The following is a 13,974-nucleotide window of genomic DNA, read 5'->3' as shown; positions in this document are numbered from 1 at the left end:
ACCAGAATTGTGGAGGTCTACAATTTATTTTCTGAGGTCCTGGCTGATTTCTTTTGATTTTCCCATGATGTCAAGCAAAGAGGCACTGAGATTGAAGGTAGGCCTTGAAATACATCCACAGGTACACTTCCAATTGATTCAAATGATGTCAATTAGCCTATCAGAAGCTTCTAAAGCCATGACATCATTTTCTGGAATTTTCCAAGCTGTTTAAAGGCACAGTCAACTTAGTGTATGTAAACTTCTGACCCAAAGGAATTGTGAGACAGTGAATTATAAGTGAAATAATCTGTTTGTAAACAATTGTTGGAAAAATGACTTGTGTCATTCACAAAGTAGATGTCCTAACCCACTTGCCAAAACTATAGTTTGTTAACATGAAATTTATGGAGTGGTTGAAAAACAAGTTTTAATGACTCCAACCTAAGTGTATGTAAACTTCCGTCTTCAACTTTATATATATATATATATATATATATATATATATATATATATATATATATATATATATATATATATATATATTTATTTTTATTTATTTTTTCAGCCACGTCAGTTTGCTAGTCTCTGTCTGTCTGTCTGTCTGTCTGTCTGTCTGTCTGTCTGTCTGTCTGTCTGTCTGTCTGTCTGTCTGTCTGTCTGTCTGTCTGTCTGTCTGTCTGTCTGTCAGTAATAGTTGACAGTTGTTCAACTATTACTGAGAGTAATAGTACATCTTGCTGTGTGAGGATAGACTGAGGAGACCAACAGTACATCTTGCTGTGTGAGGATAGACTGAGGAGATCAACAGTATATCTTGCTGTTTGAGGATAGACTGAGGAGACCAACAGTACAGCTTGCTGTGTGAGGATAGACTGAGGAGATCAACAGTACATCTTGCTGTGTGAGGATAGACTAAGGAGATCAACAGTACATCTTGCTGTGTGAGGATAGACTGAGGAGACCAACAGTACAGCTTGCTGTGTGAGGATAGACTGAGGAGACCAACAGTACAGCTTGCTGTGTGAGGATAGACTGAGGAGATCAACAGTACATCTCAGGAGCTTTGCCCTCCATAGACAGACAGGAGAAGACAGATAACACCAACAATTCATACCTCACTAGATATTCACCAACAATTCATACCTCACACAGCCTGTTACAAACACAGCCTGTTACAAACACAGCCTGTTACAAACACAGCCTGTTACAAACACAGCTTGTAACAAACACAACCTGTAACAAACACAGCCTGTTACAAACACAGCCTGTTACAAACACACCCTGTTACAAACACACCGTTACCAACACAGCAAGTTATCAACACAGCCTGTACCAACACAGCCTGTACCAACACAGCCTGTTACAAACACACTCTGTTACAAACACACTCTGTTACAAACACACTCTGTTACAAACACAGCCTGTAACAAACACAGCCTGTTACAAACACAGCCTGTTACAAACACAGCCTGTTACAAACACACCCTGTTACCAACACAGCAAGTTACCAACACAGCAAGTTACCAACACAGCCTGTACCAACACAGCCTGTTACAAACACAGCCTGTTACAAACACACTCTGTTACAAACACACTCTGTTACAAACACAGCCTGTAACAAACACACTCTGTTACAAACACAGCCTGTAACAAACACACTCTGTTACAAACACAGCCTGTTACAAACACACCCTGTTACCAACACAGCAAGTTACCAACACAGCAAGTTACCAACACAGCCTGTACCAACACAGCCTGTTACAAACACAGCCTGTTACAAACACAGCCTGTTACAAACACTCTGTTACAAACACACTCTGTTACAAACACAGCCTGTTACAAACACAGCCTGTACCAACACACCCTGTTACAAACACACCCTGTTACAAACACACTCTGTTACAAACACAACACTCTGTTACAAACACACTCTGTTACAAACACACTCTGTTACAAACACAGCCTGTTACAAACACACTCTGTTACAAACACTCTGTTACAAACACACTCTGTTACAAACACCGCCTGTTACAAACACAGCCTGTTACAAACACTCTGTTACAAACACACTCTGTTACAAACACAGCCTGTTACAAACACAGCCTGTTACAAACACACTCTGTTACAAACACACTCTGTTACAAACACTCTGTTACAAACACTCTGTTACAAACACACTCTGTTACAAACACACTCTGTTACAAACACAGCCTGTTACAAACACTCTGTTACAAACACACTCTGTTACAAACACACTCTGTTACAAACACACCCTGTTACAAACACTCTGTTACAAACACACTCTGTTACAAACACAGCCTGTTACAAACACAGCCTGTTACAAACACAGCCTGTTACAAACACTCTGTTACAAACACTCTCTTACAAACACACTCTGTTACAAACACACTCTGTTACAAACACACTCTGTTACAAACACACTCTGTTACAAACACAGCCTGTTACAAACACTCTGTTACAAACACACTCTGTTACAAACACACTCTGTTACAAACACACTCTGTTACAAACACACTCTGTTACAAACACAGCCTGTTACAAACACAGCCTGTTACAAACACACCCTGTTACAAACACACTCTGTTACAAACACACTCTGTTACAAACACACTCTGTTACCAACACAGCCTGTTACCAACACAGCCTGTTACAAACACTCTGTTACAAACACTCTGTTACGAACACACTCTGTTACCAACACACGCATAAAAATAAAAAGAAGGTTGCATTGTGTTCTATTACTTTGATGCAATACATTTATTAATTAGCCAACGTTTCTGCTTATACATAGCTGCTTTATTGAGGAACATTTCACTTACTATGACTGTGATATGTGGTTGTCTCACCTAGCTACCTTGAGATGAACGATGTGGTTGTCTCACCTAGCTATCTTGAGATGAATGATGTGATTGTCTCACCTAGCTACCTTGAGATGAACGATGTGGTTGTCTCACCTAGCTACCTTGAGATGAATGATGTGGTTGTCTCACCTAGCTATCTTGAGATGAATGATGTGGTTGTCTCACCTAGCTATCTTGAGATGAATGCACTAACTGTAAGTCTCTCTGGATAAGAGTGTCTGCTAATTGACTAAAATCTCATGTAAAAATATTTTGACAGCAAGATGCCTTCATCAATGTGTTGACAGCAAGATGCCTTCATCAATGTGTTGACAGCAAGATGCCGTCATCAATGTTTTGCGATAAAGCAAACACTAAAATAAAACAGCTGATTAAACCTTGAATGAATGGCAGCTCTTATCTCACCAGTCTAGAACTCTGTAAATCCTCAGAGAATCGGGTTCTCTGGTAAATGTCTTGGCAGGTTTTACTAAACAGGTGTTTAGTTAGTCTGAGCCTTGAGTTGATCGTAGGAACAATCCTCTCCAGTTAGTTAGTGTATCCTGGAGAGAGAGAGCAGTGTGCGTATGATCAGACTAAGCTTTCGGGTTCGCACCAGGTGCAAAGTTTCAAGTTATTATTTTTTTTAGAGGGAAGTTAAATAAGCTAAACACATGAAACTGTGTTTATCTATCTATACTTATTTAGCTATATTTATACTTATCTAGCTATACTTCTTTTTTTATTTAACTAGGAAAGTCAGTTAAGAACACATTTTTATTTACAATGACAGCCTACCCTGGCCAAACCAAGACGATGCTGGGCCAATTGTGCACCACCCTATGGGACTCCCAATCACCGCAGGTTGTGATACAGCCTGGAATCAAACCAGGGTCTGTAGTGACGCCTCTAGCACTGAGATGCAAGTATACTTATCTATCCTTATGAAGCTATACTTAGTAATATATACCTAGGTAGCTATACTTATTTTTACCAGGTAAGTTGACTGAGAACACATTCTCATTTACAGCAACAACCTGGGGAATAGTTTCAGGGGAGAGGAGGGGGATGAATGAGCTAATTGTAAGCTGGGGATGATTAGGTGGCCGTGATGGTATGAGGGCCAGATTGGGAATTTAGCCAGGACACCTGGGTTAACAGCCCTACTCTTACAATAAGTGTAATGGGATCTTTAATGACCTCAGAGAGTCAGGACACCCATTTAACATCCAATCCAAAAGACAACACCCTCCACAGGGCAGTGTCCCCAATCACTGCCCTGGGGAATTGGGATATTTTTTTAGACTAGAGGAAAGAGTGCCTCCTACTGGCCCTCCAACACCACTTCCAGCAGCATCTGGTCTCCCATCCAGGAACTGACTAGGACCAACCCTGCTTAACTTCAGAAGCAAGCCAGCAGTGGGATGCAGGGTGGTATGCTGCTGGCTATATTTATCTATACATATGTAGCTATACTAATTTATCTATACGTATGTAGCTATACTTATGAAGCTACACTCATTTATCTGTACTTATGTAGCTATACTTTTGAAGCTATACTTATTTATCTATACTTATGTAGCTGTACTTATGAAGCTATACTTATTTATCTATACTTATGTAGCTATACTTATGAAGCTATACTCATTTATCTATACTTATGTAGCTATAATTATGAAGCTATACTTATTTATCTATACTTATGTATCTATACTTATGAAGCTATACTTATTTATCTATACTTATGTAGCTATACTTATGTATCTATACTTATGTAGCTATACTTATTTATCTATACTTATGAAGCTATACTCATTTATCTATACTTATGTAGCTATACTTATGTATCTATACTTATGTAGCTATACCTATTTATCTATACTTATGTAGCTATACTTATGAAGCTATACTCATTTATCTATACTTATGTAGCTATACTTATGAAGCTATACTCATTTATCTATACTTATGTAGCTATACTTATGAAGCTATACTCATTTATCGATACTTATGTAGCTATACTTATGAAGCTATACTTATTTATCTATACTTATGTAGCTATACTTATGTATCTATACTTATGAAGCTATACTTATTTATCTATACATGTAGCTATACTTATGTAGCTATACTTATTTATCTATACTTATGTAGCTATACTTATTTATCTATACTTATGTAGCTATACTTATTTATATATACTTATGTAGCTATACTTATGAAGCTATACTCATTCATCTATACTTATGTAGCTATACTTATGAAGCTATACTCATTTATCTATACTTATGTAGCTATACTTATGTATCTATACTTATGAAGCTATACTTATTTATCTATACTTATGTAGCTATACTTATGTAGCTATACTTATGTAGCTATACTTATGTATCTATACTTATTTATCTATACTTATGTAGCTATACTCATTTATCTATACTTATGTAGCTATACTTATGTATCTATACTTATGTAGCTATACTTATTTATCTATACTTATGTAGCTATACTTATGAAGCTATACTCATTTATCTATACTTATGTAGCTATACTTATGAAGCTATACTTATGTAGCTATACTTATTTATCTATACTTATGTATCTATACTTATTAATCTATACCTATGTAGCTATACTTATGAATCTATACTTATTTATCTATACTTATGTAGCTATACTTATGAAGCTATACTTATTTATCTATACTTATGTAGCTATACTTATGAAGCTATACTTATTTATCTATACCTATGTAGCTATACTTATTAATCTATACCTATGTAGCTATACTTATTAATCTATACCTATGTAGCTATACTTATTAATCTATACCTATGTAGCTATACTTATTAATCTATACCTATGTAGCTATACTTATTAATCTATACCTATGTAGCTATACTTATTAATCTATACCTATGTAGCTATACTTATTAATCTATACCTATGTAGCTATACTTATGAAGCTATACTTATTTATCTATACCTATGTAGCTATACTTATTAATCTATACCTATGTAGCTATACTTATTAATCTATACCTATGTAGCTATACTTATTAATCTATACCTATGTAGCTATACTTATGAAGCTATACTTATTTCCTGTTAACATATTTGTTCTTCCTTTAGTTCTATTGTTTCAGTGTTATTCCCTGTGGAAAGAAACAGTTGCAGAACTTTGCTCTGGTGCACAAAGCAAACACTTGGATAATCTGGCCCAAGAGAGAAGACCCCTATAGGGGTGAAAGGTGAGGCTCAGGGGCGTAGAGATTACTGTACATGTACACACACACACACACACACACACACACACACACACACACACACACACACACACACACACACACACACACACACACACACACACACACACACACACACACACACACACACACTGGCGTAGAGACGTTAGCACATTGTGTTCTGGTTGAATCCTGATCCCTGTCATTGAGTTGATTTCAATTGGTCACACATTTTTGAATATTGTGAGTTTTCCCTATCACTCCCATTTTTGGTTAGCAGTGGCTATAACGTTAAAATAGTATTAGTATTGGCTTTGGAAACAAATCCGAACCATGGATGACTGTCTTTCGGCCCATAGACTTGCTTTCAGGATAAGTTAAGAAATACAGGTAAAGGTCAAAAACAGATACCCTTGACCTCCAGCCTTGACCTCCAGACCCATCCGTCAGCTGTTAACCAAAAGAAGTGGTAGGGTTACTGCTTTGCTATTAGTTTCAACTGTGGATTGCTCCTTTAAAGGGCTGACTGACCTTAGAGAGGGGCAGGACGAGGAAGGCTCCACCCCCGCTGGACTCCACGATGACGGCCAGGAACTTTGGGTTGACGGCACAGAACGAGCTGTCCCACGTCACCTTGGAAACGCGTATGTCATCGTAGCCCTGCTCCGTCTTCACCGCCTGGCCAAAGACGTGTCGGAACTTACTCTGTCGTACGATGCTGCGACTCATCGCTATAGAGACGAGGGAGGGAGGTGTCGGGGGGGAGTGAGAGATTGACAATCTCAGATACGCAATATCCATCAATCAATCATTTAATCAATCGTTCCATAATTTATGATGAATATACAACTTGAATCATGTGAATCATTGGACTGATCTCTCCTCTCCTTACAGGCATTGGGTCACAGATACACTGTGACCCAATGCCTGTAACTCAGCAGTTGGGTCATCCAAACAACCCCAACATTTTTTGGAGAGTTGTTTTTTTTTCTTTAAAAACTGTTGGCTTATTGATGCTGGGTGCTGGTTTATTCATGCTGGGTTAGCAGGTCAGATCAAAAGACTAGAGATGTGGCTTTCAGATAGTTATTTTTGGTCACCCGTGAGAGTAAATGTAATTTAGGTTAATCTGTTCTGTTGTATTGTCATCACATGTTATGGTTGAACATTGACGGTGTTGTAGCTTTATTGAGGCTTACACCAGTGCATGAGTTCCTAAAGTGCCTATGCATATCCCAATGTTGGGATAGGTAAATAATAATGCTCTGAAATTTATATTAGAATATGTCATGTGCAAAAATATTCAAGGAACATTTTTATTTATAGTATACAAACTTAACATGATGAACAGGAATGACATTTACAAAGCAACACTTCTTATCTAACTTTTCTGTTGAAGTATTGACACCGGAGTTGCCTAACCCGTTCACAGGATTGGGTAGCCCTTTCCTGTGGTTGAATGACCTAGAGGCCTCATGGGTGGAATGTTATTCATATTTTTCATAATATCATAATTGTGGCATATCAAGAAGCTGATTAAACAGCATGATCATTACACAGGTGCACCTTGTGCTGGGGAAAACAAAAGGTTACTCTAAAATGTGCCGTTTTGTCACAACACAATGTCTCACAGCTGATGAAACTATCGTTTTGTACAAAGGTATACAACTCACACACATGGTTATGGGCTTAAAATAAGACACATGTACCATGTCAGATATAGAGTTAAAATGTATTACATTTTGAGTTTGCATCCCAATGTTACACTATATATACAGTACCAGTCAAAAGTTTGGACACACCTACTCATTCAAGGGTTTTTCTTTATTTTGACTATTTTCTACATTGTAGAATAATATAAAACATCAAAACTATGAAATAACACATATGGAATCATGTAGTAGCCAAGAAAGTTTTAAACAAATCAAAATGTATTTTATATTTAAAAATGTTCAAAGTAGCCGCCCTTTGCCTTGATGACAGCTTTGCACACTCTTGGCATTCTATCAACCAGTGTCATGAGGTAGTCACCTGGAATGCATTTCAATTAACAGGTGTACCTTGTTAAAAGTTCATTTGTGGAATGTGTTTCCTTTTTAATACATTTGAGCCAATCAGTTGTGTTGTGACAGTCCAACTCCAGTCCTCCAGTACCCCCAAAAGCCCAACTCCAGTCCTCCAGTACCCCCAACAGCCCAACTCCTGTCCTCCAGTACCCCCCAACAGCCCAACTCCAGTCCTCCAGTACCCCCAACAGCCCAACTCCTGTCCTCCAGTACCCCCCAACAGCCCAACTCCAGTCCTCCAGTACCCCCAACAGCCCAACTCCAGTACCCTCCAACAGTACACATTTTCGTTGTAGTCCTGGACAAACATACCGGATTCAACTTATTGAAGTCTTGATGATTATTTGACAAGTTAAATCAGGTGTGCTTGTCCAGGATTACAATAAAAAAGTGTACTGTTGGGGGTACTGGAGGACTGGAGGTGGACTGTTGGGGATACTGGAAGACTGGGGTTGGACTGTTGGGGGTACTGGAGGACTGGAGGTGGACTGTTGGGGATACTGGAGGACAGGAGGTGGGCTGTTGGGGATACTGGAAGACTGGGGTTGGACTGTTGGGGGTACTGGAGGACTGGAGGTGGACTGTTGGGGATACTGGAGGACTGGAGGTGGGCTGTTGGGGGTACTGGAGGACTGGAGGTGGGCTGTTGGGGGTACTGGAGGACTGGAGTTGGGCTTTTGGGGGTACTGGAGGACTGGAGTTGGGCTGTTGGGGGTACTGGAGGACTGGAGTTGGGCTTTTGGGGGTACTGGAGGACTGGAGTTGGACTGTTATTACAGTACTTTATTAACCGTTCAATGCTGATATTACAGTACTTTATTAACCGTTCAATGCTGATATTACAGTACTTTATTAACCGTTCAATGCTGATATTACAGTACTTTATTAACCGTTCAATGCTGATATTACAGTACTTTATTAACCGTTCAATGCTGATATTACAGTACTTTATTAACTGTTCAATGCTGATATTACAGTACTTTATTAACCGTTCAATGCTGATATTACAGTACTTTATTAACCGTTCAATGCTGATATTACAGTACTTTATTAACCGTTCAATGCTGATATTACAGTACTTTATTAACCGTTCAATGCTGATATTACAGTACTTTATTAACTGTTCAATGCTGATATTACAGTACTTTATTAACCGTTCAATGCTGATATTACAGTACTTTATTAACCGTTCAATGCTGATATTACAGTACTTTATTAACCGTTCAATGCTGATATTACAGTACTTCATTAACCGTTCAATGCTGATATTACAGTACTTTATTAACTGTTCAATGCTGATATTACTGTATTTGTTGTTGGACAAACGTTTGAATGAATAGAAACTAGGGTTGAATATTTTCCCGGTATTTTAGGAATGTTCCATGCCGAGAATAAGTCCCTTTTCTCCCGGGGAACCCAGTATTTCTCGCCAAAACCGGAAGTGGCATTCAAAAGCATTATAAAGCATTATAAAGCATTATAAAGCATATAAATATGTCTAGATTTGATTAGAGCTTTGATCCGCATGAAAATTAAAATCTTATCCTACCTGAGCCAGATGAGCCATATATTAAAAACGTTATAAGCCGCCTACATTAACAACATTTAATGAGCCCAAGTCCCAAAAAGGCCAAATGATTGTGCTGTTATCCAATATGTATACGATATAGGCTACTGCACATTACGCACGACAGAAACACATGAAATCCCATAGATGTAGATAGCTATATGCTCTCTTGGGTAAATAAAGAAATGAAACTAGCTGTGAACTGTATTACTGTACTGTATTATACTGTAGTTAATAGACTGGAATTACGCACATCATTCAAACAGTGATAAAGCGTAAGAGAACAAGTGATTCTGGTGCAGCACATGCGGCCTACAAAAAAATACAATTATAGGCTAGCTAATTAGATTTTAATTTTCAAATATAATAGGGCCTATTTGTATAATTAGTAGGCTGACGCATATACCTTTCATGATATTCCCCCTAATGTTGTCTGACGTGTGTATTACCTCCTCTTTCTCTAGTGTTGCTTCAGTCCTTCCTCGCTCTCAACAGTTAAATTAAATAACTTTGTTGTCCTTATCTCCATCATTCTAATGATATAATTTAATAATATATGACTAGAATTACATGCAAACGGCTTTCGCTTCTCTTCACGAAGACTAAATGGTTATGGGTCTGAATGGTTATGGGTCTGAATGGTTATGGGTCTGAATTAATAACTGTTATAGTCTACCACCATCTGAATGGTTATGGGTCTGAATGGTTATGGGTCTGAATGGTTATGGGTCTGAATGGTTATGGGTCTGAATTAATAACTGTTATAGTCTACCACCATCTGAATGGTTATGGGTCTGAATTAATAACTGTTATAGTCCACCACCATCTGAATGGTTATGGGTCTGAATTAATAACTGTTATAGTCTACCACCATCTGAATGGTTATGGGTCTGAATGGTTATGGGTCTGAATTAATAACTGTTATAGTCCACCACCATCTGAATGGTTATGGGTCTGAATTAATAACTGTTATAGTCCACCACCATCTGAATGGTTATGGGTCTGAATTAATAACTGTTATAGTCTACCACCATCTGAATGGTCATGGGTCTGAATTAATAACTGCTATATTCTACCACCATCTGAATGGTTATGGGTCTGAATTAATAACTGTTATAGTCTACCACCATCTGAATGGTTATGGGTCTGAATTAATAACTGCTATATTCTACCACCATCTGAATGGTTATGGGTCTGAATTAATAACTGTTATAGTCTACCACCATCTGAATGGTCATGGGTCTGAATTAATAACTGCTATATTCTACCACCATCTGAATGGTCATGGGTCTGAATTAATAACTGTTATAGTCTACCACCATCTGAATGGTTATGGGTCTGAATTAATAACTGCTATATTCTACCACCATCTGAATGGTTATGGGTCTGAATTAATAACTGTTATAGTCTACCACCATCTGAATGGTCATGGGTCTGAATTAATAACTGTTATAGTCTACCACCATCTGAATGGTTATGGGTCTGAATTAATAACTGCTATATTCTACCACCATCTGAATGGTTATGGGTCTGAATTAATAACTGTTATAGTCTACCACCATCTGAATGGTTATGGGTCTGAATTAATAACTGTTATAGTCTACCACCATCTGAATGGTTATGGGTCTGAATTAATAACTGCTATATTCTACCACCATCTGAATGGTTATGGGTCTGAATTAATAACTGCTATATTCTACCACCATCTGAATGGTTATGGGTCTGAATTAATAACTGCTATATTCTACCACCATCTGAATGGTTATGGGTCTGAATGGTTATGGGTCTGAATTAATAACTGCTATATTCTACCACCATCTGAATGGTTATGGGTCTGAATGGTTATGGGTCTGAATGGTTATGGGTCTGAATTAATAACTGTTATAGTCTACCACCATCTGAATGGTTATGGGTCTGAATTAATAACTGCTATATTCTACCACCATCTGAATGGTTATGGGTCTGAATGGTTATGGGTCTGAATGGTTATGGGTCTGAATGGTTATGGGTCTGAATTAATAACTGTTATAGTCTACCACCATCTGAATGGTTATGGGTCTGAATTAATAACTGTTATAGTCTACCACCATCTGAATGGTTATGGGTCTGAATGGTTATGGGTCTGAATTAATAACTGTTATAGTCTACCACCATCTGAATGGTTATGGGTCTGAATGGTTATGGGTCTGAATGGTTATGGGTCTGAATGGTTATGGGTCTGAATGGTTATGGGTCTGAATTAATAACTGTTATAGTCTACCACCATCTGAATGGTTATGGGTCTGAATTAATAACTGTTATAGTCTACCACCATCTGAATGGTTATGGGTCTGAATGGTTATGGGTCTGAATGGTTATGGGTCTGAATGGTTATGGGTCTGAATGGTTATGGGTCTGAATTAATAACTGTTATAGTCTACCACCATCTGAATGGTTATGGGTCTGAATTAATAACTGTTATAGTCTACCACCATCTGAATGGTTATGGGTCTGAATTAATAACTGCTATATTCTACCACCATCTGAATGGTTATGGGTCTGAATGGTTATGGGTCTGAATGGTTATGGGTCTGAATGGTTATGGGTCTGAATGGTTATGGGTCTGAATTAATAACTGTTATAGTCTACCACCATCTGAATGGTTATGGGTCTGAATTAATAACTGCTATATTCTACCACCATCTGAATGGTTATGGGTCTGAATGGTTATGGGTCTGAATGGTTATGGGTCTGAATGGTTATGGGTCTGAATGGTTATGGGTCTGAATTAATAACTGTTATAGTCTACCACCATCTGAATGGTTATGGGTCTGAATGGTTATGGGTCTGAATGGTTATGGGTCTGAATGGTTATGGGTCTGAATGGTTATGGGTCTGAATTAATAACTGTTATAGTCTACCACCATCTGAATGGTTATAGGTCTGAATTAATAACTGTTATAGTCTACCACCATCTGAATGGTTATGGGTCTGAATGGTTATGGGTCTGAATGGTTATGGGTCTGAATGGTTATGGGTCTGAATTAATAACTGTTATAGTCTACCACCATCTGAATGGTTATGGGTCTGAATTAATAACTGTTATAGTCTACCACCATCTGAATGGTTATGGGTCTGAATGGTTATGGGTCTGAATGGTTATGGGTCTGAATTAATAACTGTTATAGCCTACCACCATCTATCCTCTTCCTTCAAACTACCATTGATTTCTATTGTCTGATTTATTTAACATTCAGCAAAAAAAGAGCTTGCCTCCCTCTTTGAATAGACTTTTGTTATAAGAAATGCTAAAAGAAAATAATGTCCAATAAACTATTCTAGTCTAACTTTTCCTGCATGGGACTCTAACAGCTAAGGAGCGTTATTTTTTTAAGGAGGCCAGCGGAGCACAGGTGCTTGGGTATTGGGCAAGAGACAGAGGCTATCAGTTAGACGCTTGTTATTCATAACCCATCGTTCTTTCGATAAATATAAGGCTAATACTGCATTGAATGTATTACCTAAAAGAGGTAGGCTGGGACATCTATATATTAATCAAGAACAGGATTATCTATTATGGATGCAATTTCAATGATGTTGATGGAGAGAGAGAGAGATATAGAGAGAGAGATAGAGATAGAGAGAGAGAGATAGAGATAGAGAGAGACTGCGAGAGTCATCAAGCATGCACTGATTTAAAGCAATGATATTCGTGTGATCGGCAGTTTTAAAACTCTGCAGCTGAAATAAAATTAAAAACATCTTTACAATTAAAAAACAAAGTGACCCTGAAAGCCAGATGAAGATAGGTAAATTTGACACACATTAGGTATTTATGTTACTGTAGCATAGACTATGCTGCAGCAAATGTAGGCTTAACGATTCCCTCTCAAGAGACTGAAAAGATTTGGCATGGGTCCCCAGATCCTCAAAAGGTTCTACAGCTGCACCGTCGAGAGCATCCTGACTGGTTGCATCATGCTTGATATGGAAACTGCTCGGCATCTGACCGTAAGGTGCTACAGAGGGTAGTGAGTACGGCCCAGTACATCACTGGGGCCAAGCTTCTTGCCATCCAGGACCTCTATACCAGGCGGTGTCAGAGGAAGGCCCTAAAAATTGTCAAAGACTCCAGCCACCCTAGTCATAGACTGTTCTCTCCGCTACCGCACGGTAAGCGGTACCGGAGCGCCAAGTCTAGGACCAAGAGGCTTCTAAACAGCTTCTACCCCCAAGCCATAAGACTCCTGAACACCTAGTCAAATGGCTACCCA

At 38.3% G+C, this 13,974-nt stretch overlaps 1 protein-coding gene across 1 annotated transcript in view; it reads right to left on the bottom strand.

Annotated features, from left to right (window-relative positions):
- LOC106603980 (coronin-6) overlaps positions 1-13,974 on the bottom strand; it is a 50,091-nt gene that overhangs the window by 33,657 nt on the left and 2,460 nt on the right. Inside the window, exon 2 of the mRNA XM_014198296.2 lies at positions 6,620-6,819. Coding sequence (XP_014053771.2) covers positions 6,620-6,817 — 198 coding nt within the window. The 5' untranslated portion in view covers positions 6,818-6,819. The remainder of the gene's footprint in view (positions 1-6,619; positions 6,820-13,974) is intronic.

The sequence above is a fragment of the Salmo salar genome, chromosome ssa04 (genome assembly GCF_905237065.1).
Source record: "Salmo salar chromosome ssa04, Ssal_v3.1, whole genome shotgun sequence".
Lineage (NCBI taxonomy): Eukaryota > Metazoa > Chordata > Actinopteri > Salmoniformes > Salmonidae > Salmo > Salmo salar.
The sequence above is the reverse complement of the archived record's forward strand: the minus strand, read 5'-3'. Positions and strand labels throughout refer to the sequence as shown.